The following is a 25,312-nucleotide window of genomic DNA, read 5'->3' on the forward strand; positions in this document are numbered from 1 at the left end:
TCAAACTATCCTGGCGTCAGGTTGATGAGCAGACCTGTTAATTTGTTCTGGCAGGGACGGCTCCTCCCCACTGTACACCTAGTACCTGCAGCGTGGGGTGTTACCTAAGGCACGTGCAACAACTACGAGCTAACATCTCCGGAGTGTCCCCGCTTACTGCCATGTACCCAAACAGGAACCGTCCCCACACGCCACAGTATTTTGGATTTAATTTAGAAAAATCAATTTACAATGAATATTATAAAAATACTCAATGCGAATGTTCTTGAATATTTTCAGCTGAAAATTGTCACGAATAATGATTTTAAAGTTGGTCAGGGCTGACACTTAGAGCAAACATTTTTAATAGCCACCGTGGTGTGCAGTGGGTTAAAATGCTTTTGAGTAAGGTGGCCCTTAAAACTCATGTATGTGTCTCTTCAACTTATCGAAATATATTAAAAATTGTCTTACCAATTTTTAACAGGAAACAAGTAATGAAGAGATAGTCCCCCAGTGCCTTAGTTCTGAAGAAACTAAGAACAAAGTGGTATCCTTTCTGGAGAAGGTACTTTATTTCATTTTTTACAGAATCAAAAAAATGGTGTCACTGTTGTTTGTCGTGTTACTTTTTAAAGAGGTTATCTCCCTAGCTCCACTTTTGCACAGTGGTGACACATCGCCGAAGTCAGACGTGGAGTCACTGCCTGTAGCACCACTGGTTCAGGTGTAACTGGGGCGGCTCCTCCGCACTGACAGCCCAGGACATGGGCTTTTTACAGTTTGACTCCATCCTACGGCTCCCACATCTGCATCCTTTGTCACTTTCATGGGGACAGTTAGGTGAAGCATAAAGAATAATAGTTAAACCCCAGGTCCCGAATTCCGGGAGCAGTCTGACTGCACTGGCTGCTTACCTGGTCTTTCATGATCTCTGGCAGACGGGATTTGCAGACGAGACGGGAGCTGCCAGAGTGGAGCGTGTGAAACAGGAAAAGGGGATTTTCTGGGGATCTTTGCCGAGAGTCATGTTAGAAGAAGCAAAGTGGTCATCCTTACAGGTATGGACGATTGCATTACAATATGGGTCAAGCTTTTTTTGTACAAGAAATTCTCTTAGTACTTAAACTAGTATGGCTCTTGTTCTCATGTTCCATATAAAAGCAAGTAGATCTAGACATGTAAAATTCTGTTTTATGCTCCCCCCCCCCCAAAAGAAAAAAAAGATTATGAACACCAAAAAATAGGTAGGACTACAGAATAAGCCTTGGCCGGCACAACTGCTACCTGAAGTGGCCTAAGAGGAAAACCAGAAAACTTACCTTCCAGGATGTTTATCTACCCAATACCCTGTCTATTAGTAAATATCCCCTAGGGAGATTTTAAAATGGGTTTTTTTTTTTTGTTGTTTTTTTTTGAGTACTAACGATATATTTGGAATTGCAATCCACAAGAACGATGTTCTTGTAAGTTAAGTTTTAATAACTTTTCAAGACTCTTATGCCTGAAGTCTGTAAAGTTAAATATCCTGCCAGCAGTACAAGGGGGCCCTCAAGAATTCATGACTTTCCTTAGAGTGGTTAGAAAGGGGTCTTAGCCCTCAACCCCTTTCCTGGGCAGTGACCGTTTGAGAACTGGCTCCACAGCTCTTAGTTATAAACTGAGCATTGAACATAAAAAGAAGCCTAAATCCAATGGGCTGTGTGGTCAGGTGTGTCCAGAGCATACTCACTGGAGGGGAGGCTTCGGTACCGAGGGGTTAGCTGCCTGCATCGCGGTGACAAACACAGCCCCATGTCTTAACCGGGACGCTGGAGGTGCTGCCCCTGTGAGCCGATGGCTGGGATAAAATGTGCACGTGCAGCGTTGACGGTTTTCGAACTTGTTCTAATAAAGCTCTGCTCTAGTCCGCACAAGGTTCCTGATAGTTTTTAGGACAGGTGGGCCATTCCTACCACGTCTGTCTCGTTTGCCAGCCGTGTGCTAAGAGAGCCCGCCTCGAGCCCCCCGCGGAGGAGGAGTGCCGGTCAGCACTGCAGGCCGCGGCCGGGGCCCTGGAGGCCCTCGGGCTGCTGCTCCGGAAGTCCGCGGCTCCTCCCTGGCTTCCCGCAGAAATGCAGCTGCTCCAGGAGAAGATCGACGAGCTAAAGCGTCACGGGCTCCGGGATGAAACCTGAGTGGACCGGACCATCGCTAGACAGAACTGGGTATGACATTCTACGATGTAGTTTGTAAATGAAGACACTTATGTAAATTGTTTATAAATTTCCTAACACATAAAACAACTTTTGTAAAGTTAAATCTAGTGAAAATAGTCTTTATTGGATGTTTAGAGAACAAGATTATAGGGGATATTTCTCATGAAGAACTTTGGTCCACGTAATACATGTGGGAATAACCGTAAACAAATAAATAGCTAAGGTTTCCTTGGGCAGCTTAGTCATTTACATCCTTCATCCTAAAATGTTTTCCAGGTGCATTTCATAATAGAGCTCACTCCTCTCACCGGTAAAGAAATGGCACGAAATTAAGCTAATCAGTTGGAAGGTCTTGTATTTATTTCCTTTACTTCCAAAGCGACCTGGCCTAGAGGCTCAGGCTTCCCCCAGCTGAGGCCACACCAAGGTCTCGCTTCCTTGGCGCAGACTGGAAAGCTCCTGGTGTGAGGAACAGGATGCTGTGGGGTTTTCTTGTCTGCAGAGCCTGCTTTTGAGGTATTTGATTTTTTTTTTTTTTTTAAAGGAATCCTTTTCCCTAGAGTTTAACTCACAGCCATTGTCACCAGCTGCTGTCGCCCCAGCTCAGCTCCCCGGCATCTCCCCAGCCGTCAGACTCCGCCTGCAACACAAAGCCAAGGGCAGCGCTGGGACAGGTCTCCACATTGGAGAGGTCAGCAGTTTACATCCTGATGCAAATGAGCAAAGCAGCTTCCTAAGCACCATCTCGTCCAATGAAGCCCACCTGCTGACACCACCGTTACTCGTGGTTTGCTCCCTTTTCCAAGGAAAAAGGTGACTATTTACAAGCGCCATGAACACTTAGCCACACCGTTGCGTTTTTCTGGGGAAGGAAGCAGGGTAATAAATAGCAAGTGGCTTTGACTGGGCACAGGCGTCCCTTCCCTTGGCGGGAAGACAGCTGGGTGTCTGCTACGAGGGGACAAGGCAGCTGGTACCACAAAGGAAATCCTTACCTCAGTCATTTCTGCTGCAGCAAATTTTGAGGAAAACTGCATCCCCGGTGAGACACCATCCATGTTGGGGATCCCCGTTTCTGTCCTCAGTTCAGGTAGAACAAGAATAGCACCCGAAGGCTTAATTTCGGGGATCATGTCAGCGAACCAGTCCAACTCAGGGTCCTGTGCCAGCTTCTTTTTCACTTGAATGGTGAACTCCTCTCCTAAACCGAGTTCTGATGGGACCTTAGGGTGCCTTTCTCGTGATGATACTTTCGGGGGCGGGGGCTGGTCCGGGACAGGACTGGTCTTGTGGGGTTGGCTTGGTGCCAAAGGCTGGGCCTCCTCTGTGAGCGGGAGAGAAGTGGGGATGGCCCTGTCCCCAGGGGTCCCGGCGATTCCGCCTCCCGGGCTCACCGTGCGGCCGAGGCTGCTGTGCATAAGGCCACCCCGCGTCTCCTCCTCCTCCAGGGCGGTGAGCGGGGGCCGGGCCGGCCCCGGAGGCCACGCCGGGGTGAGGACAGTCCTGCTCTCGGGCTCCCCAGGCTCGCTCCAGTCGGGCCACTCCTCAGACACCTGGGGGCTCGGCAGGAAGCTCTCACTGTCTCCTGAGGTATGTCTCACGTCTGCAAGTCCATTCATAGGAAATGCCCTAGGCTGAGAAAACCCATCACCTATGGGAGAGGGACAAGAGTTATTCTCCTAAATGTGAGTTAAAAGCAAGAACATATTTAGGGAAATGTACAGATGTAAGTTTTTATATCCTTGCACACTAAACCAGAGGCAACAATTAGAGCTTCTTCTACTAAATACTCAAACATAAATGCTGCTGGCACAGTTAGGAGTGTTAAGACAGCCGATGTTACCCTTGCGATGTCAGTTACGTACATCCTGAAACTGTGTGGCCACGTAAGTTTGCCTCGGTCAACATGCCTTCACTCGAACAGGCTGCCTATGTGCTCAGGGCACAGAGAAGCCTGTGTGTCTGTCAGCACTGCCCCAGCTTACTGAACCACGACCCCTTCTCACGCTCCCTGTCCTCGCCCAGAACTATCGCTGCACTGAGGCATCGAAGCAGACAGGTCAGGCAGTGTTAGCCTGCCCCTCCGCCGGCTGCAGCCAAAGGCAGTCATCACCCTGTGGCCTATGGAGGCAGGTGACACCGAGCTGACTTCCCTTGTAATCAGTCTCACATGTTCCCAAAGTGCCTTTAATATTCAGAATTTAAACTTATTAAGAAAACGTTCACCCAAGCGATGGAAAAGCTATATGAACTTACTGTTTCTACCTGTCTGGGGAAGAGGGGCATAGGAATCCTGCTGTTTGTGCTTCTTGCTGCCCACGGGCCTGTCGTCAGGGAACACCCGAGAGGGCTTCTCGGAGACAGGGGAGGTCGGCCTGTGCTGGCTGCAGGCCACGTGTGTGGGAGAATCTGAAGACAGACAAACTCAGAAAGTGAAGGGACAGTAAACTGCGTCTTGCTCTAGCACACAGGTGAGCAACAGTTAAGGGAATGGGTATATTTAGCAGAAATAAAAGCTAAAGTGCAGGGAGAAGTGTACCCCTGGTATTGGAGTGGATTACCTGTCCTGGGGGTGGGGGGTGAGGACAGGCTGAGTGTGCATCTGGTGGAGTTGGACTAGAGACAGAACCCTTAGGATGACACCTAGTTAGAAAAGTTAGTCTTTAAAACCAGAAAGTTCATACTTATAAGTTGGCATTGCTCATTCAAACACAATTTTGGCTACTTCTCTGTCTGAAAGTGCTGCCACCAGCCTGGGCTCAGCCATCTGCTGGTTTCCTCCTCCTGGAGTCCTAATTGTTCTCAGCCTAAGGTGTCCTTCAGATTTCCCCCTTAACTCTCAAGAGACTTCTCACCGACAGGTACAATGCAACTGAACAGAAGTCAGAGTGTTGCTATACGTGCAGGTCAGTGGGATTAGATCTGATGTGACTTCAGGAAAACCTATTTTAATAAAAATCCACCTGCTCCTGCAGCTCTGGTGTCTTTTCAGCTAAGATGACAGGGTGATCCAAGTGGATGGTATATGACAGCGGTCGCCAACTGGTGTCTGTGAGGTCTGAGAGGTTGGCGATCGCTGGTATATAAAGTCTAGAATTAGAAAACTCCAGGCAGCAAGTAACACCAAGGTCAGGAGTGAGGACTTATGCAAAGCTGCCACCAAAAACAACCCCTAAGCCTCATCTCAAAGCTGTCAGACTTTCCTCCTCCATGCCGTCCGCCTCCCCCAGAGCCCTCCAGTATGAAACGTGGATAAGCCTTTCCAGTCTGATGCGCACATCCCACAGCTGTAGAGGTGGCGGCATTCCACGTCCTCTCCGACTGCGCAGAGCCCCCCTGACCCAGTCTCATCTGAGCTCTCAAAGGTTCAGGAAGCAGGGATTGTTTTTAAATTCTCTTGGCATCAAATTAAAGCTTAGTCTATCTGATGGCTCTTTTCTAATAATTTCCCCCTCATCTGCCAACTATCAGGGAGGACCAGATGAGAGCCAGTGTCACTGTCCTTCCTACTCGGGGTTACATAAAGGAGCAGGACAGTGACCCTTTACAGCCTACAGAGACCAGGAATTACTGCCACCTGCCAGGTGACACCCAGTGGGAACATACCAAAATAAATAAGGTTTCTTGAAGTACCTAAGCACCAACAGCTTTTTACCTAATAGGCCACTTAACTACTATTTATGGAAACTGACAACATCTACTAAAATTTTAAATAACGTATATATTCTTGTGACTCAGTAAGTCTATTACCGGGACCTGATCCTACAGCAATAAAACTGAAATAAAGATGTATTTCTAAGGATATCTAGTACAATACTGTGGGTAGTGGTTAAAAAGACAGAAATGGGTATAATAACCATCAACAAGGAATTCACTGAGTGAATCACACTCAATGAAATATAAAGCAGCGTTCACAAAGACGAGCTCGAGTTTATGCTAACCTGGAGGCTGGTCCCTGATAAAATGCTATCAATACATGGAAAAAAAACAACAAAAAACCCAAGCCATACAATTATGGACAGTATTTTCTCACTTTAAAAAATTGAGTGAAGCTTAGCTGGTTTGACTCGGTGGGTAGAGCATTGGCCTGTGGACTCAAGGGTCCTGGGTTCGCTTCCGGTCAAAGACATGTGCCCAGGTTGCAGGCTCAATCCCCAGTAGGGGGCGTGCAGGAGGCAGCCAATCGATGATTGTCTCATCATTGATGTTTCTCTCCCCTCTCCCTCCCTCTCAAAGAAAAATATATTAAAACAACAATAACAAAGAACTGTGTAGTCCTGACCCGTTTGGCTCAGTGGATAGAGAGAACAGCCTGTGGATTGAAAGGTCCTGGGTTCGATTTTGGTCAAGAGCATGTATCTTGGTTGCAGGCTGATCCCTAATAGGGGGCATGCAGGAGGCAGCTGATAGATGTTTCTCTCTCATCGATGTTTCTAACTCTCTATCCTTCTCCCTTTTGCTCTATGAAATCAATAAAATACTTGTATATTTTAAAAAGTAAACTGTGTGTAAATACACATTTGTCTTTTTGTGGCTTTTGAGAAAGGGATGAGAGGATTCCCATTAAGCTATTACGATCTGTTTCCTGTCCCCAGAGGAGCTGGGAAGGAAATGACCAACTTTTCACTTCTATCATTTGACTGAATACAACCACCTGCATCATTTCTACAATGTTAAAAATCTAATTACAATAAAGAGACCTTTTAAATCACTCTTACCTTCTGGGGAAAGGTCAATAGCTTTTGTAAAACTCGGGGCAGTGCGTTTGAAGACCTTGGTTCTCTGTCCTCCCACAACCACCTCTGGTCCAAGCAGGGAGACCAGCACAGCCAGGCTGTGAAGCGTGATTGCCACAATGGAGCTGCTGGTATCACGCAGGCCCAGTAACACCTAGAGCAGACAGGATGGTGAGTGTCGACAACCATGCTGCCTGCAAGCAGGAACTTCATTTCTCAGACACGGGTTCTGAGGCAGCAGCTTGCACACTATCTGGTCAAGGACCAGCATTCCACTCGCAGTCCAGCGCAGAGTGGATTTAAGAACTAAGGTGATTCATGGCCACCTGTGGGTAGGTAAATGCTGTGCTCACCTTCTCCCACAACCACTTAACGTTACAGTTACATTACAGAACCACCACCTTTGAGGACCACCTGACAACTAACTGAACCAGGTCCTGTAATTATGGATGAGGCCAATCTGAGTCATTAACTGGCTAACACCTTTCACCTCCCCGGAGGCCCTGAAACTTCACCCAATGCAGCCCCGTGGAACCCCTTCCAGCCGCTCCTCCACACAGGTGACCCGGCCAGTTCACACTGCAGACCCCTAAAACCTCTAGGCCCACAACCAAGCAAGCCGGGGCTGGCCTCGGCACGCCCTGTCCCTCGCTGTGCTGCCCAAAGCCTTAGACGCAGGCTGCGACTGGCCTCAACTCGCACTGCAGCTCCCGTCAGAAGCCCCAAGCCTGGCATACGCTGCAACCAATGGCCACGAGCCCAGCACACGGGGTCGTCTGCTCTCTGCTCCATCGTGGTGCTTGCCAGAGGCCCACGCCTGGCCCTAGGGGCAGTGGCCTGTTTGCAGCACAGCCTCTCATTGCACAAGCACCAGCCAATTGCAGGTCAGTTTGTAACTCCCACCAGGTGGCCCCAAGCCAGGCAGCACACAGGCTGATCTTGGCCCACATGGTCAAGATGCTCCAGAAAAAACACCTGGCGGCTTGGCTGACCAAGCACCACCCAAACTCTCAACAACACACTGCGGACTCTGCTGGCACCAGAGCCCTGCTCGTGTCCTGCTCCGTGGGGTCACCCCCGCCCCCTCCCCCCCAACAAACACACCAGCTTACCCCACATTACAGCAGGGGAACAGCAGCTCAAGAAGGGCCAGGGGCATTCGGTAAACAACGGTTTGACTTCAGGACAAGGGCTGGAGAGGCAGCTTTCTCCAAGACAGAAGTCCTCACCAGTGCCCCTGTTCCCTCATGGAGCCCTCCCCCAGTTCAGCCTGTGGGTGCAGGCACACGTCTGAGCCCCCATCAACCTGGGGACTCCAGCCACCCACCTTAGGCATGGACCCAAACCGCTTTCTGCGCTGCTTCTCATGAGCAACTGGCCTTGGCTTGTGCTGTGGCCTTTTCTTCTTCTTCTTTTTTTTAATAAAATATATTTTTATTGATTTTGTACAGAGAGGAAGGGAGAGAGATAGAGAGCTAGAAACATCGATGAGAGAGTCATCGATCAGCTGCCTCTTGCACACCCCCTACTGGGGATATGCCCGCAACCAAGGTACATGCCCTTGACCGGAATCGAACCCAGGTCCCTTCAGTCCCCAAGCTGATGCTCTATCCATTGAGCCAAACTGGTCTCGGCTTTTTTTTATTTTTTTATTTTTTTTATGTTTATTAAATCTATTGGGGTGACATTGGTTATAAAATTATATAGGTTTCGAGAGATGCAAAACGACAATGCAGTACCATCAACAAATCAACAAACAAGTGCTGGCGAGGTTGCGGAGAAAAAGGAACCCTCGTGCACTGCTGGTGGGAATGCAGACTGGTGCAGCCACTGTGGAGAACAGTATGGAGCTTCCTCAAAAAACTGAAAATGGAACTCCCATTTGACCCAGTAATCCCACTCCTAGGAATATATCCTAAGAAACTAGAAACACCAATAAAAAATTATATATGCACCCCTATGTTCATAGCAGCACAATTTACAATAGCTAGGATTTGGAAACAGCCTAGGTGCCCATCAGCAGATGATTGGATAAAAAAACTATGGTATATCTACCCAATGGAATATTATGCTGCCATAAAAAAGTAATTCTTATCATTTGCAGCAACCTGGATGGAATTGGAGAACATTATGCTGAGTGAAATAAGCCAGTCAATGAAAGAAAAACACCACATGGTCTCATTTATTTATGGATAATAAGGAACATTATAAACTGATGAACAAAAAGATACAGAGACTGTAAAGCAACAAACAAACTGTCAAATTACAGTGGGGAGGGTAGGGAGATATGGGGGAGATAAGAGATCAACCAAAGGACTTGTATGCATGCATACAAGCATGACCAATGGATGCAAAACTGGAGAGGGCGGGCATGAATGGGAGGGGAAAATTGGTAAGATATGTACACATATAATACCTTAATAAAAAATGAAAAAAATTATATAGGTTTCAGGTGTACATCATTTGTATATTGCATTGTGTTCACCACCCCAGTCTAATCTCCTTCCATCACCATTTGTCCCTCCTTACCCTCTCTTCTACCTCCCTCATCTCCCTTTCCCTCTGTAATTAGCATAAAACCCCTCAAAGGTCCACAGCCACAACTGCTCCTGGGTAAGAAAAAATAAGATTAAAATTTCCATACTAATCAAAGTAATCCACAGAGTCAATGCAATCCTATCAAAATACTAAAGGCATTTCTCACAGAACTAGCATAAATATTCCTAAAATTTATATGGATTCAACAAAAGACCCAATGAGATAGAACAAAGCTGGAGGTATAACACTCTCTGATATCAAAGTGTACTATAAGCCTATAGTAATCAACGCAGCCTGGCACAGGCATAAGAACAGGCATATAGATCAATGGAACAAAACAGCCCAGAAATAAACCCAGGCCTATATGTATGGTCAATTAATCTATGACAAGACTATTCAATGAGGTAAGGACCGTCTCTCAATAAATGGTATTGGGAAAACTGGGCAGATACACACACACACACACACACACACACACAAATGAAACTACACCACCTCCTTACTCCACACACAAGAATAAACTCAAAATGGATTAATGACTAAATGCAAGACCTGAAACCATAGAACCCCTAGCAGAAAACAGGCAGTTAACTCTGACAAGGCTCTCGGCAATATTTTTTTGGACGTGTCTCCTTGGGCACAGGCAACAAAAGAAAACATACATAAACTGAAAAGTTTTTGCACAGCAAAGGAAACCAAAAGACTGCAGACTGAGTTCAATAGGTCACTCAAAAACTCTTGTCCACCCATAACCTCACACTGGGTTAGTGAGCTCTACACCGATCGCCCGGTGTCCTTACAAAAAGGCCACCTGACAATGGAAGCAGAGGTTGGAGAGACACAGGCAACACCAAGAAAGGCCGAGGAGCCAGCAGAAGCTGGGAGAAGTGAGGGAGGACTCGAACCTGGAGCTTCAAGAAGCTCTGCCCACACCCGAGTTGGCACTTCTGCCTCCAGAGCCGAGAGAAGAGTTCTGTTGTAAGCCCCACCTTTCAATCACTTGTTCATCACCCAGGACACCCCCAACCCGGAGCCTTCAAGTGGGCAAATCCGAACGAGGCTCCTGGTGGCTGAGGAAGAGGCTGGAAAGCCCTCAATCTCAACGTCCAGCCCCCTCGGTGTGATTGTTTTACACCAGCCACGCACCGTCTGTGCTCACCACGCATCCCACCAAGGACGCGGCTCTTCTTCCCCAACGAATTAGCAAACAATCACCGTTTTTCTCCGTTTCAGACCAAACCATTAGTTTACCGACTGGCCTTTGCAAATGGGATCACCAGGTCGCTTTAATTCCAACCTAATTGCTGCCTCAGCCTCCAAAGCTCTCCTCTTTCAGCCTCCGCCTCCCGATCAGCACCCGCGGTGCCACGCCTGCCCCGGCCCCCAGGCCGCCCCCCCCTCCCCCCCCCGCCCCGGCCCCCAGGCCGCCCCCCCTCCCCCCCCGCCCCGGCCCCCAGGCCGCCCCCCCTCCCCCCCCGCCCCGGCCCCCAGGCCGCCCCCCCCCTCCCCCCCCTGCCCCGGCCCCCAGGCCGCCCCCCCCTCTCCCCCCCCCGCCCCGGCCCCCAGGCCGCCCCCCCCCCCCCGCCCCCGCCCCAGCGCCCGGCCCCCCAGCGCCCGGCCCCCCAGCGCCCGGCCCCCCAGCGCCCGGCCCCCCAGCGCCAGGCCCCCCAGCGCCAGGCCCCCCAGCGCCCGCACCCCCGGGCGCCGGCGCGGTCTCTGACCTGCGGCAGGATGACGGTCCGCAGCTGCTCGGGCGTGAAGTGCTCCACGTAGGCCTCCAGGTGCGCCAGCAGCGCGGTGCGCACGTGCTCCTCGTGCACCTGGAACAGCTGCAGCAGCACCGGCACCACCCGCGCGCGGAACAGGGCGGGCGACAGCAGGCGCGGGCTCTCTCCGCCGTCTGCGGAGCGGGGGCCGTGTCAGCGAGGGTGCAGGCCGCACTCAGACCAGCCACGGACCGCACACACTCAGCACTCCCCAGACCACAGGGAAGCTTTCTGACCCAAAATTCCCCCAAGGCTGAATTATAAACACACTCCACCGGACAGTGTTTTAAACACACTGTGTCATCTGAATGTGCTATGCATAAAGCTTTTATTTAATAGGATCCAGAATCAGTAACTCTATGCATGTATGCTTACTCAGTGAGGAGTTATATATGCTACATCAGATCGATATTGTTGTTGCAGTCTTATCTGTAAAACCAGAAGGTGCTGAAACCACCAGACTCGGTGGAGAGCTGCCGTGGCTGTGGAAGCAGGGACCTTTACGATATGTACAATGGCCCTGACCAGGGGTCATGCACACACAGAATTTTAAAAGCTCCCAGCGGACTCAGGACACCCCACCCAAGATCTGAGTAATGGGATCGAAGTGCTTTGCCCACAGTTCACGGCCAAGGGAATAGCATCAAAGGAGAATGCGAGGAAATTCACTGCTTGGATTTAGACTAAGAAAATAAATTCTAAAAACAGGATTCTTCCCAACTCAAAATTCTAGGGTCATATTAATGCTATACTCTCTAACCTAAAATGTTATCACCTACAGTGCTGATATAGAGCTACAAAGTTTCAGAGCAATAACCCGATTTCACATTCTGAAAACACCCAGAGGTCCTAAGAGTAAAGTGATCTCAGTGCTTCTCCATCTTTGCTCTGGGGAAGTCGTTGCAAATGCACAAGTCCCCGAAGACATGCTTTTCCTATGTTAGTCCTGTGGGGCACGTGTGTGCTATCCTGCTGACCACAGGAGTCTGACTCTGCGGGAAGACTCAAGGCCTGTGCTGGGGGCTCCGGGACCAGGGCTGAGCCGGTTGTCAGGGGCCAAGGCTGCTCCCCACCCCGAGAAGCCACACTAACCACACCGAGCAGTGACCTCACTCCTCAGACACAGACTAACAATCCCCAAGCTCCTCAGTCACCAGGAATAGTTGGGGAAAAGTCACCTTTTTTGGGGCCAAGCAGGTGAGGAAGGAAGCTCTTCACAGCCACCGGCTCCGCGAACACCAGCTGATTGAGCAGCAGCGGCACCAGCCGCGAGGCGATCAGCTCCTCCGACAAGCCGCTGACTCTGTCCAGCAGGAACCTGCGGGGAGGAGGGGCCTGGGCACCGGGCCACACTGGAGCCGGCGCCCCCTCCCCCGCACCCCTCACCCCGGCCGTCCCCTCATCCACCGGAGCTCTGACAGCCGGCCAGGCGGCAGGAGTGCAGTGAGAGGCAGGCCGCTCATCGGCGCTCCGGCCGCTCATCGGCGCTCAGGCCGCTCATCGGCGCTCAGGCCTCCACGCCGAGCAAGGAGCCGTCCCCGCGAACCGCCCTCACTGACAGCAGTGCCCCCCCAGCCAGGGCTTCCCAGCACAGGAGGGGCTTTCCTGATGTGAAAGATGAGGATGTCAGAGAACCCAAACTTCCCACAGGTAAAGCACTTACTGGATTAAAGCAGCACACGGAAAAGCCCACAGTTAAGGACGACACAGATGCTGGATATTAACGTTAATGTGACCCATTATCCCATCAGCCTTCTCGGAGAATCTCGCCGCCCACTTTACTAGGCAAGAGGCCACCATCCACAGACAGGTCCACCCACATCCCTCCTCCCCCATCCCACCTTCCCAGGTACCAAAGGGTGAGGTTCTCTCTCACTGTGGCCACCCACCAGCACTGCCCCACCGTGCCCTCCCCTCCCCTCCCCGCCCAGCGTCAACTGCCCCTCCTCCCGCCCCCGCCCCTTCCCGCCTCAGAAACACCCGCTCCAGCTCCATTCCTCCCTAGGCGGGCCTCCTGCTCCCTGCTCTCAACTTCGCAGGAGGCCTTACCCACTGTCTCCCCCTCCCTCCCCGGCCGTCACTTCCGACCCACTGAGCCCGGCTCCTGCGGGAGCAGCTCCGGAGACAGCTGACCACCTTCCGACCGCTTCCTCCCTGCGCCCACCGCTCCGCGTCTCACTCCTTCCTGCCCAGCCCCTCACCAGGCTGGGTCCCGGGGCTACAACTGGGACCCGCTGTCTTTTTAAAATATATTTATTTATTTATATGATTGATTTTTTACAGAGAGGAAGAGAGAGGGATAGAGTTAGAAACATCAGTGAGAAAGGATCATTGATCAGCTGCCTCCTGCACACCCCCCACTGGGGATGTGCCCGCAACCAAGGTACATGCCCTTGACCGGAATCGAACCCGGGACCTTTCAGTCCGCAGGCTGACGCTCCATCCGCTGAGCCAAACGGTTTCAGCCCCAAGGTCTTTCTCATGCCCCCACTTTCTCTGGGAGTGTCACAGCTCAGGCTGACGGCCCTAACAGTGACCTCCAGCTCTTCCCCTTACGCCTTCCTCCTGCGCTCAGACCCACCGGCAGGAGCCCGCACGCCTCCTCTGGAGCCAGGACCCTGGCCGGCCGGCGCACCGCCCGCACTGAGGTCCGAGCCCCGGACCTGGTTCACCGGGGCGATCACTAAGGCTGCGTTTCCCCTTTTAGGTCTTTCTGACCTCAGTGTCTCTGTACTGGGGGCCGCACATCTACTGCCTTCACTTCCGGGCCCAAGTCCAATGCCAGCCGAGCCTGTGCCTGCCTCAGGGGGACGGGCCGCTCGGCAGCCTGCGGTCCCTCTGGGGGCGGGCTCAGGGCTGAGACCCTGCCCTCCTCATGCCACACGCAAGGGTGCCCTCCTCTTGCCTGTCCTGCTGCTGCCGCCCCCTGCCGCCCCGTCTGCTCAGGCCCCCGAGCTCCATCGTAAGGACCGTCTCCCCGATTCCTCCCCGGAGCCTAACTCGGAGCACACTCCGTCACTTCGTAACAGCCGATCGTGTGAGCCGCCCCTTTCATGGACGTGGCCCAAGTCCCTGAATTTTAAGTGTTAACTTTCTGAACTTACTTAAAGAATTCAGTTTTTTCCTCTTCACTCTTCAAAGTTAAACTTTTCAAGAAATTCACAACTTCTAGAAAATCATTCCTAAATGCCAAGAAGAAAAAAACAGGACAACAGATTAGAGAAGGCACGCCCAGCACCGAAGACAGCCAGACGCACTGCAGGAACACTCAACGGGGAGCACCGCCTCACTGCTTACAAGGCTCCTTACAACCACGCATCCGAGACCAGTGCCCCGGACAGGGGCTGACGGGGAGAATCGGGGAGGGGGAGGGAGGGTGGCCGTACCCGCCCCCAGTCGGGGAGGGGGAGGGGGGGTGACCGTACCCGCCCCCCCGTCGGGGAGGGGGAGGGGGGGTGACCGTACCCGCCCCCAGTCGGGGAGGGGGAGGGGGGGTGACCGTACCCGCCCCCCCGTCGGGGAGGGGGAGGGGGGGGTGACCGTACCCGCCCCCCAGTCGGGGAGGGGGAGGGGGAGGGGGGGTGACCGTACCCGCCCCCAGTCGGGGAGGGGGAGGGGGGGTGACCGTACCCGCCCCCCCGTCGGGGAGGGGGAGGGGGGGTGACCGTACCCGCCCCCCCGTCGGGGAGGGGGAGGGGGGGTGACCGTACCCGCCCCCCAGTCGGGGAGGGGGAGGGGGGGTGACCGTACCCGCCCCCCGTCGGGGAGGGGGAGGGGGGGTGACCGTACCCGCCCCCCGTCGGGGAGGGGGAGGGGGGGTGACCGTACCCGCCCCCCGTCGGGGAGGGGGAGGGGGGGTGACCGTACCCGCCCCCGCTGCTGTCCGGGCTGTGGGCACATGAGCCAGTGGGAGGAAGGGTTCTCTTAGGAAACAGCTGTTCCTCTCAGGCCTCTGCCAGGCAAACCCCATTCCCAGGCGGCAGGGCTCTCCCCTCACAGGGACCCTGGTGCTGCCCCTGTGGGACTGACAGGCCTTTCAGCTCTCCCTCCGCCTCGGCTTTTCTCGGGCTCCGACTGCAAACGAGGAGTTTTACTTTCTAAACGGACACAGGTCGGCTTTGCTGACAAAAGTCATGAACGTGGAGTTGAACCTGAGCAGTTCATGGAATTAAAAAACGAAGGACACGGAGCTCAAACCAACCTGAGGCTCAGAAGCCTCTGAAGCCGCGAATGCTCCCTGTGCCGCCCCCGGGCCGGCCACTGAGCAGAAACGGGCTTTGCTGGACAGAATCAGCTCGTCTCCACCCAACAAGACATCTCACCGCGAACCCACTGAGCACCGGGCCAGGAGCGGCCGGCTCGCAACTTTCTGTTCCTCAGCCGGGGCCGCAGCCTCCTCCCCGCAGCCCCTCACGGATGCTCCAAGGACTCAGCCAAACGCCTCGGCCCCGTCTGACCCGGAACGGTCTCCCTGTTCCCGGTGCCCCCCCCCCCCCCCGGCCCCGGAGCGGACGGGCCCTCACCTGAAGAAGTCGTGGGACAACAGGGTGCAGAGCGCCGGCCGGCGCTGGGGCTCGGGGTGCAGCAGGGCGGAGTGCAGGGCCTGCTGGAAGCCGCGCAGAGCGTCCGCTGAAACGGAAATCCAGAGGAGAGTTAGTTTCCGGCTCCTCCCTCCTCTCAGGGCCGCTAGCTGGAGGCTGACGGGAGCAAAAACCAACCTGCAAAACCCAAACACACACAGCCGGGCTGATGGGCAACAGCTTCCAGCCCTTAAGCCCTTAACCCCCCGGCAGGTGTAGGGAGTTGCCAGCCCCAGCCCAGGTGCCTCCCCTCTCGGCCCTCCCTCCTGCCTCTGACTCAGCTCGGCCTCAGGAGGCCGGGGCAGGTGCGCAGCCTGGTCACCTGGGGGCTCAGCCACAGAAGCCGTCAGTGAAGGACGGCATTTTCAATCCTCCCAAGGAAGGTGCGGAACTGTCACCATTCCTGGCCAGTGGGGCAGGATTCACACCCACGGGGGGCCTGCCGGGGCCGGGCGGACAGTTTAGGGCTGACGGGGATGGCGCCTGTAACTCCAGGCTGTGGCGTTAGCCTGGCGGCAGAGGCCGGGCTGGGACGCACGAAGCCTCAGCAGTGGGGGACCAGCCACTGGGGCCCCAGGGCAGACCCTGAGGCCTGGAGTGGCTGCAGGACAGGCATGCAGCTGCCGAGCCGCGAGGACTCGGGAAAACGCTTGGTCAGTACTCTGGGCTTTACCGGGCAACAAAGGGAACAGGCCACGAATAAGTTACAGCCAGATGAGAAAGCTCAAGAGGCCTCTGAGAGAATAAAGATAAAGCCTGGCTGAGAAACAGATTCTGAACCGTATGCTGCTCATCTGATTGTGCGGGAACAGCCTATAAGCCCTGCTCAGGCTCTTCGGACAGCAGTGGTGTCTGTGAGGCCCGAAAGGCCGGACCGCTGCCTCAGACCATCGCCACCGCCCCGGTTACTAAGGTGACAGCGTGACCCTGGCAGCTGGAGCTCAAGGTGCTTCCTACGGGAAGTGCTTTTAGCGAGAGAACTCGGGAAACCCGCACCCACGGTCATGGCAGGCAGGCGCTCCCTGCCACGGCGGCTGCGGGCCTGGGCCCCCGCCGAGCGGCCCGGGTGGCCCACGTGCTCTGTGGGTGACTCACCCTGTCCGTTCAGGCCGGCGAGCAGCCTCTCCACCAGCTTCCCGAAGGCGTAGGCGTCCCGCGCGTGCCCGTGCGCCTCGGGCAGGGTGGCGAACCCCGGGGCCTAGAGGAGGGGAGGCCGATAAAACAGTGCTCTCCTGCTTTGCATGATCTACACTCGGAGCTGACCGAGGCTGCCACACCCGAGTGTACAGGCTCTAATGGCTGCGGCTCTCAAAACAGGTTTGGCAGCAGCCCGGAGTGAACAAGACACTGTAGTTCAGGGGTCCTCAAACTTTTTAAAGTGGGGGCCAGATCACGGTCCCTCAGAGAGCTGGAGGGCCGGACTATATGAACTACTAATTCCTACTGTAACACCTCGGCTGCACTCACTGCCCAAAAAACCTGGCGGGCCGGATCAGACTGCTCTGCGGGCCGCATGTGGCCCGCGGGCCGTAGTTTGAAGACCCCTGCTGTAATTCATTATCATCAGCTCACACACGTACAAACGCACACTTAATGGAAACAAGTTTCATAAAACAGCACTAAACATTACTACCTTCCTAAGATGCCCATTGATATTTTCTACCCCACCCCAAGCCAGTTAGAACCCTTAAATTGATTTAAAACCCACCTATCGTCAGAAGAACACATGCTACTGATTTGATAACTGACTTTTTTCAAGGCTTAGGTTTCTTTTTGCTTTTCTAGTTGGGTTTGCTTTTCCTGTGAAGCACGTGCAGACGTGTCTTTGGGAATCAGTGTTTGTTCGCAGTGATCATACGAACAGGGCTAGAGAGCAACAGGTAAATACAGCTTTGCCAGCACACGGGGCAACGATCACTCTTGTCTGCATCTCAGATTCCTAAGTGATAGTCAGACGGCCGAGCGATCTTGTCCAAACTGAGGCCCCTCTTTTGTTTTTAAATTTTATTTTTTATTAGTTTATATCCAACATTACTTTGTATTACTTTCTGTGTACGGCACAAGGGTTAGACAATCACATACTTTACAAAGCGATGCCGTTATTTCTAGTATCCACCTGCCATACGTAGTCATCACAATACCACGGACTCTGTCCCTGTGCTGTATTTACGTCGCCGAGACTATCCTGTAACTGCCAATCTGCATTTCTTCTTCCCTTCACCATGTCCACCCGATTCCTCCCCTTTGGCAACAGTCAGCCTGTTTTCTGTGTCTATGTGTCTGTTTCTATTTCTGTTTATTTGTTCTTTGGGTTTCACATACAGTGAGGTCCCTCCATCTTTAAGTAATGTCACAGTGTCCATGGGCCAGATGTGAGCTGAGTGTCGAGGAGAGGCTGCCTGCGGTGACGAGGCCTCGGAAGCCTCCAGGCCACAGGAGTCTGAGCTCTGAAATTCAGCAAAGAAAGGGCGGGCGGCGGGGGCTGTGAAGTGCCGCCCTCAGCTACACAAAGGGCACGTGTCCTCTTACCGTCTCTTCCGGGGGGATGCAGGCCGGGTCTCTCACTGACTGAATGCTCCGCAGAAACTGGAGAGAAATAGAGCACGGAGGAATCAATGGGGTGTTTGTGAACCAATCTGACATCAAGCGACAAAAGCCTCGAGCAATGGAAACTGCAGCCATGACACCGTCCAACTCCGCCCCCATCAAATATACAATCAACGTCCTCACTGAGGAGGGAAACCCCGGGGGCTTCGGCCCATCGCTCCCCTCAGCTGGTCTGACGACACCCCGCCCTCCCGCAGACACACACGCCGAACCTTCTCGCTCCTGCTCGGACAGGCCAGTGAGAGGCCCCGCAGGGACACCGTCTGCGTCCTCTCGCTCAGAGTCCGCTGTAAGGTTCCTGCCACGTGAGCTATAAAAGCTGAGGATCTTGCCCGGCTGGTGTGGCTCAGTGGTTGAGCATCGCCCTATGACCAGGAGGTCACAGTTCCATTCCAGGCAAGGGCACAGGCCCAGGTTGTGTGCTTGACCCCCAGTGTGGGGCGTGCAGGAGGCAGCCAGTCAACGATTCTCTCTCATCATTGATGTTTTTTTCCCCTCTCTCTCCCTCTCCCTTCCTCTCTAAAATCAATAAAAATATAATTTTTTTAAAATTTATTTTTTATTTTTTTTTTGTAAATATATATTTTATTAATTTTTCACAGAGAGGAAGAGAGAGGGATAGAGAGAAACATCGATGAGAGAGAATCACCGATCAGCCGCCTCCTGCACACCCCCCATTGGGGATGTGCCTGCAATCAAGGTACATGCCCCTGACCGGAATCAAACCCGGGACCCCTCAGTCCGCAGTCCGACGCTCTATCCACTGAGCCAAACCGGTCCCGGCTATAATTTTTTTTTAAAAAGTTGAGGATCTTACCAAGAGAAAACCAAAATCACAGACCAGTACATTCCTTCACTGACATAAAGATTATTTTTCAGGAGTTCGCATTCAGGGCACTAGGAATAGAAAGTGAATGCAGCCAGCTCGCTGCCCCCTGCAGGTGCGCTCATCCTGGACCGTAAACTAGTCTCAGTGACTCGTGCAGAGGCCACGAAGCACAGGAGTGACCCACGGGGGGGAGGGACCCGGGAAGGGGTTCCCCGAAGACACTGCGGCTCCTCTCACATCCCCAGAGAGCCACGGCAAGGGGTGCCCAGCAACGGCGGCACAGGCAGCGGCGAAAGCGCCGGCACACCCGAGACCGCTCGGGGGGACTCAGCGAGCGAGTGAGCGGCCATGGAGCCCGAGGGCAGCTGGGCAGACGCTCACTGCCTCACGCGGGGAAGCAAGTCCGGACCCTGCCCCCGCGGGCACTGCGCGCCGAGTTCTAACCAGACGTGAGGCAATCCGGGAGGGAGTGATCAAGGGGCAAGAATGATAATCGGAGGAGTGTCCTTGTGGTGAAATGGCACCTGAAGGAGTGAGAGCCCACGGGGGTGCGGACTGGGTGAGGCCCTGGGGGTAGAGGTGAAGGTGGGGCGGGAAGGCTTCATGGGGATGTTCCGACAGGTGGGTTTTCTTTTCTCAGAAAGAGTGAGTCTGACAACATGCAGCATGGTGACAACAAGAAGGAAGACACCAAGGAGGTTTGGCAGCCTAGGAGGGACGCTGGAAAGATCTGCGTCAGAAGAATTATACGCCGTGCCACGGGCAGCCACGGGCAGCCACGGGCTGCGGGGGGGCTGGGATGGGGGCGGTTTGACGATGCACAGGCCCTGATTCCAGCTCCTAGGACATACTGTGTGACTGGGGACAACTTCGGTGGTTGTGCCTCGAACAGCAGGCTGTATCTAACATGTGCCAGCCTATCTGGGGGGAGCTATAAAGATAACTGTAGACACTGGCACACCTGGCACAGACAGACCCATACGGGCCAGTTCAATGTTCAACATGACGTGGAATCATTAATTCAGGAGCAGAGAGAGGGACGTAAAACGAAACCTGACTAAGCCATTATGCTCCTCAGCTACAAAACGAAGGGAGAAGAGTAAGTGAGCCGCGGGGCTTGTAAGAATAAACGCCCACAATCCCAGGAGCACGAGCTGACAAACCTCAGCCGCCCGCGCCGAAGGCGGCCCTGCAGAGACCCATCGGTGCCGCGCTGTCCCGCTTACCTCGGGGGTGGCCTGGGGCACTCGGCAGACCGTCTCCATGCCGCCCAGCTTCCAGTGTCCGTCTTCGCTCACGAACACAGAGGACAGGCAGACGTTGTTATGCGTGAGGTGGCCCTGGAAGAGAGGAACGGGGAGAAGACGGCCACTCCAGTTTGTGAAGGAATTTAAAGAAACTGAACACTAGCCACCAAGGAAGGCCCGGCCCGTCTTCCTCTGTGGCATCCTGAACGAAGCCTGACTGTGGGCGCGCCAGCCGAAGGGCCTGCTAAGCACGGACGCCAGGGGAGGGGGGGCGCCCGGGGAGGGCTTCTGGCACCTCCCCGCCAGCCGGCCGCTCAGACACCGCACCCCAGCCCACAGGAGGCAGGAGGCGTGCGGCCCCGAACAGGAATCCTGTCTCCACATCCTGCGGCTGTGCCTCCGACGCCTTTAACATCACGTGTCTCGGCTCCTAAGATTCCGGTTTCAATCTCTAAATTCTCTCTCGCCCACGTTCTATCAGGAGCCCAGGCCCATGTCACCTAGGTCCGATCCCAGGAAGCATGAAAAGTCTCTGCCCGGAGAGGAGGACACGGGATGCTGTGGGTGAGCAGAAGCACCAGAGCACAGCAGAGCCGAAGCCACCACCACACAAACGGGGAGACAAACATGAGAGGGAGGAAGAGCACGAGGGCGGAGATGAAGTGAAGGTTCCTTTTCCAAACCAGGAATCGCTCCAGCACACAAGTACGTTTTAAATATGTTACCCTGGAGAGCAAATATGCACCTATTTTTATAGTAAATGCTCCAAGGTGTATATATGTTTTATTTTATTATTATTATTATTATTAAAATATTTTTATTGGTGTCAGAGAGGAAGGGACAGGGAGAGATAGAAACATCGATGATGAGAGAGAATCATTGATTGGCTGCCTCCTGCATGCCCCACTCTGGGGATCAAGCCTGCAACCTGGGCATGTGCCCTGACCAGGAATGGAACTGTGACCTCCTGGTTCATAGGTCGATGCTCAACCACTGAGCCACACTGGCCAGGCACAAGGTACATATGCTTTGAAGGAAGATTTAGAACGGTGTGAATGGTGCTTCCATTGAGAAAAAACGAAGGACCATCACAGAGATTCGCTTTACCCGCACGGAATTCCGACTACAGCTGAGTGCCGAGGATGAACAGGACACTCCATGTAAGGAGGGCGGGGGCAGACTTCACCTTACGCTCACTCCACAGGCAAACCTCCCACCACGCGCACACACTCCTGCCAGAGGGCACATCCCTCCACAGCGAAGCAGAGGAATTCCCCTATGGGAACCTCAGACACACTTTGAAGAGAGGATAAACCCAAAGTGATATTTGGAGACTCAGTCTCCCATTAGTAGAAAAAAATTTAAATACAAACATTAAGATGAGTTAAATGCAAGTGTTTCTAACCTGGGACTGGTGTTTTTAAACTTGGGGGCTGGTCCGACCAAGATTAAAACTCCATCCACTAAGCAACAGTCACTCCCACCCGTCTAGACACAGGGACCCAGGAGGGGCGCTGCCACAGTCACTGGCACAACCTACTCGAATGGGAAGAGATGTAAAGCTTGGCCTCTTTCTAAGAAATCATTTTTTTTTTTTTAATTCTTTATTGTTTAAAGTATTACATAAGTCTCCTTTTCCCCCACTGCACTTTCTTTGGCCACCTCCATCCCCCAGCACATGCCCTCACCCCCCTACTGTCTGTGCCCAGTGGTTATGCTCATAGGCATGCACACAGGTCCTCTGGTTGATCTCTTACCTCCTCACCCCTGCCTTCCCTCATAGGCTGAACAGTCTGTTTTGCATGTACTGTCCAATTTTCCCAACAACATTTATTGAAGAGGCTGTCTTGGCTCCATTTTTAAATATTAATTGAACATAATGGCTTGGGTTGATTTCTGGGTTCTCTTCCATTGGTCTATATGTCTGTTCCTTTGTCAGTACCAGGCAGTTTTAAGAACAGGGGCTTTGTGATACAGCGTGAAATCTGGTATTGTGATCCCTCCAACTTTGTTCTTCTTTCTCAAGATTGTTGCAGTTATTCAGGGTGTTTTTTTATTCCAGGTGAAATTTTGGAGTTTGTTCTATGTCTCTGAAATATGCCACTGGTATTTTAATGGGGGTTGCACTGAATCTATAGATTGCTTTGGGTATGTTGTTGATTCTATCAATCCATGAACACAGATATTCTTCCATTTGTTTATGTCTTTCACTATCTCTTTTTTTCAGCATCCTATAATTTTCTGAGTATGCTTGGTTAAATTTATTCCTAGGTATCTTACCTTTTGGCTTTGCAGTGGTAAATGGGATTGTTTTTTTAGTTTCTCTTTCTGTGAGTTCATTATTCTCACAGAAAGTTCAAGCTTTTTTATCCTTTCAAAGAACTAGCTCTTGGTTCCACTGATCTTTTGTTCTCTATGTTGTTTATTTCCACTCCAATCTTTATTATTTCCTTCCTTCTGCTTACTCTGGGCTTTTCTTGTTGCTCTCTTTCTAATTCTTTAAGTTGCAGGGTTAGATAATTTATTACCATTTTTCCTTGTTTTTTGAGGTAGGCCTGCAGAACTATGAACTTAACCTCTCAGGATTGTTTTCACTGTGTCCCATTGATTTTGGATTATTGTGTTTTCATTGTCATTTGTTTTCAGGATGTTTTTAATTTGTTCTTTGATCTCTTTGGTAACCTAATCGTTGTTTAATAGCATGCTATATTTAGCCTCCAAGTGTTTGAGAAATTATCATTTCTTTTCTAAACTGAAAATGGAACAAAACTGCTGAAAATGAAGAGGAACTTTGGTTTACAGGCCTGATGTGAAACTTTTGTTCTGATTTATTAAGAAATAACAGGTGCAGCTGTATTTACCTAAGTCTGTAGATAAAGACTTACCTAGAACTGGGGGAGACTAGTAAACGGAATAGTCTGACACTAACGGCCCAATTCCATGCGACAGGAACCTACGACTTCTCTGTGCAGCATCAGTTACCGTTCCCCCGCCCCCGCCGCTGCTCAGGCCACTCACGCGGTCGTGCAGGAAGACGAGAGCCAGCAGGATGTCGTAGATCCCGGCACAGACCTCAGCGGAGGACAGCGTTCCCAAGGCCGCTTCCAGAGGCTGCACGCGCTCAGTGACCAGATGAATGCCATCTGCCTCCACCGTGCAAGACAAGAACCTCAGCAAGCAGGGGTGCCGCAGAGTCTTCAGGTGCTTTAACAGAACAAACAGAGGAGCCGGCGTTAACGACTCAAACCCACATTCGCTCCGGGCACAGGAAAGTTAGGAGACGCAAACTTGCATTCAAGCTCCCTTCCAGCTCCCTCCCTTCCCCAGCTACCCCCATATGCCGAATAAAGCTAAGGAGAATCTCGGACTTCCCGTGACTTTATCGACTTGACCAATATTTAATAACATGTCAGGGAGGTATAGTGCCACTGTGCTGTGTGAGCGCGACAGCCCAACCTCCAGAGAACTACTGCTCGGAGCTGGGAAGTGCCCACAGCAACCCACTGCGAACTCTGAGAAGCCAAGGACAGGTGCAGACTAGGGGGAGTCAAACTCGGGGGAGAAGACCCTTAGGGGTGAGTTTCCTTCACTTTTGCCTCCAAAAAAAAATTCTTCATTTTGCTTTTTCGTCCCAGGCTCTAGTTATTTTCTGTTGGTTTTATGCACCTTCTTTTATTCTTCTCGGGCTCAGGGCAGAACAGTGAGCCAGAGGAATGCTATTCGGTTCAGTGCTGGCCTACACACACAGTCATAAAATGCTCACCTGGTTAATAAGTGAAAAAATAAATTTCATTTTTATTTATTTCTTTTTTTTTTTTTTGAATCCTGCATGCGCACCAAAATTCTAGATCCAAAGTGGCCCCTTGTTTCTTTACTGAAGGGAGAAAGGCTCATTGCCTGATCCTGAGGAAGAACCCTGTTTGGCACAATTAGGCGTAAATTCTACACACAGATTCATGGAAGAGGCTCATCGTTAGCAGCCAAACAGGAAATTTCTTAATCCTAGTGTTTGCTCCGGAGAACAGAGGGAGCACAAGGTGTCCTTGCTGACTGTGACTCCGACAGGCTCCTAATGGGCACCAACTGGAGAGAGAAGCAGCGCTGATCCCGGGGAGAAAAGTGCCTGGGACTGAGGGACGGTGCCTTGGAAGTCCGCTGTCCCGGTGCTGCCTGTGAGAGGGTTCTGAGTGAGGAAGGACCTGCCTGCCCAGCGGGAGCAGGACAGGGACTGGGCAGGGTGCATCCTTACCCAGGCTGAGTGTGACATCAGCCCCTGACTAGAAACCAGGCCCATGTTTCAGGAGTAAGCTGTGGCTCAGGTGTACAGAGGATTAACTCAGGCCTTTAGGCTTAACTTTTTATTATCCTTCTGCCTCAGACTTACTACTTCACTTGGAGAATTGCACAGAGCAGTAGTTCTTAACTATAGGGTGAGTTCACTTGCAGGTTTTAGGCAGGGAGAAAGCCATCATTTCATCCTGTTAAAGAAATGTAACACTATAATCTAGAGAGCATAAAATTCCAGGGAGAAATAGTCTTCCTTCTAAGCTGCAAATCTGAGACAGGATGGACGAGCATTGTCTTTAAGATGCCCGCTGCGCTGCGGTGCCCCAGGAAAAGAGAAGGTAGCGCAGTTCCTGAAATATTATTCCCAGGCCCCGTCCCTGCACTGCTGAGGGTGGTCCACACTGAGAGCACCTGGGCTGAGCCCGGTGAACTCTCCACCTCACACCAGCGACGTGAGGTCACCTCCCAACCGTCTCACGACAAAGTACCATCTGATATGGAAGCCGCCACCCTGGGCTCTCTGGAGCTCTCGACTATCGCTGAGG

At 52.5% G+C, this 25,312-nt stretch overlaps 2 protein-coding genes across 5 annotated transcripts in view; one reads left to right on the forward strand and one right to left on the reverse strand.

Annotated features, from left to right (window-relative positions):
- FIRRM (FIGNL1 interacting regulator of recombination and mitosis) overlaps positions 1-2,857 on the forward strand; it is a 40,284-nt gene extending 37,427 nt beyond the window's left edge. For both annotated transcript variants that reach the window (XM_084865971.1, XM_084865972.1), the window contains 4 exons: positions 467-547; positions 921-1,040; positions 1,956-2,186; positions 2,722-2,857. In XM_084865971.1, coding sequence (XP_084722097.1) covers positions 467-547; positions 921-1,040; positions 1,956-2,156 — 402 coding nt within the window. In that variant the 3' untranslated portion in view covers positions 2,157-2,186; positions 2,722-2,857. The remainder of the gene's footprint in view (positions 1-466; positions 548-920; positions 1,041-1,955; positions 2,187-2,721) is intronic.
- Positions 2,281-25,312, reverse strand: part of SCYL3 (SCY1 like pseudokinase 3) — a 28,609-nt gene continuing 5,577 nt past the window's right edge. For 2 of the 3 annotated variants that reach the window (XM_084865985.1, XM_084865983.1), the window contains 12 exons: positions 23,499-23,684; positions 20,460-20,573; positions 18,327-18,383; positions 16,893-16,995; positions 15,741-15,846; positions 14,322-14,399; positions 12,396-12,535; positions 11,173-11,351; positions 6,896-7,067; positions 4,434-4,586; positions 3,173-3,828; positions 2,281-2,817 (listed from right to left, as the gene is read on the reverse strand). In XM_084865985.1, the coding sequence (XP_084722111.1) occupies positions 2,758-2,817; positions 3,173-3,828; positions 4,434-4,586; positions 6,896-7,067; positions 11,173-11,351; positions 12,396-12,535; positions 14,322-14,399; positions 15,741-15,846; positions 16,893-16,995; positions 18,327-18,383; positions 20,460-20,498 (1,743 nt within the window). In that variant the 5' untranslated portion in view covers positions 20,499-20,573; positions 23,499-23,684 and the 3' untranslated portion in view covers positions 2,281-2,757. The remainder of the gene's footprint in view (positions 2,818-3,172; positions 3,829-4,433; positions 4,587-6,895; positions 7,068-11,172; positions 11,352-12,395; positions 12,536-14,321; positions 14,400-15,740; positions 15,847-16,892; positions 16,996-18,326; positions 18,384-20,459; positions 20,574-23,498; positions 23,685-25,312) is intronic. The other variant, XM_084865984.1, reaches the window with a different exon arrangement.

Source organism: Pipistrellus hanaki (genome assembly GCF_964339955.1).
Source record: "Pipistrellus hanaki genome assembly, chromosome: 18".
NCBI lineage: Eukaryota > Metazoa > Chordata > Mammalia > Chiroptera > Vespertilionidae > Pipistrellus > Pipistrellus hanaki.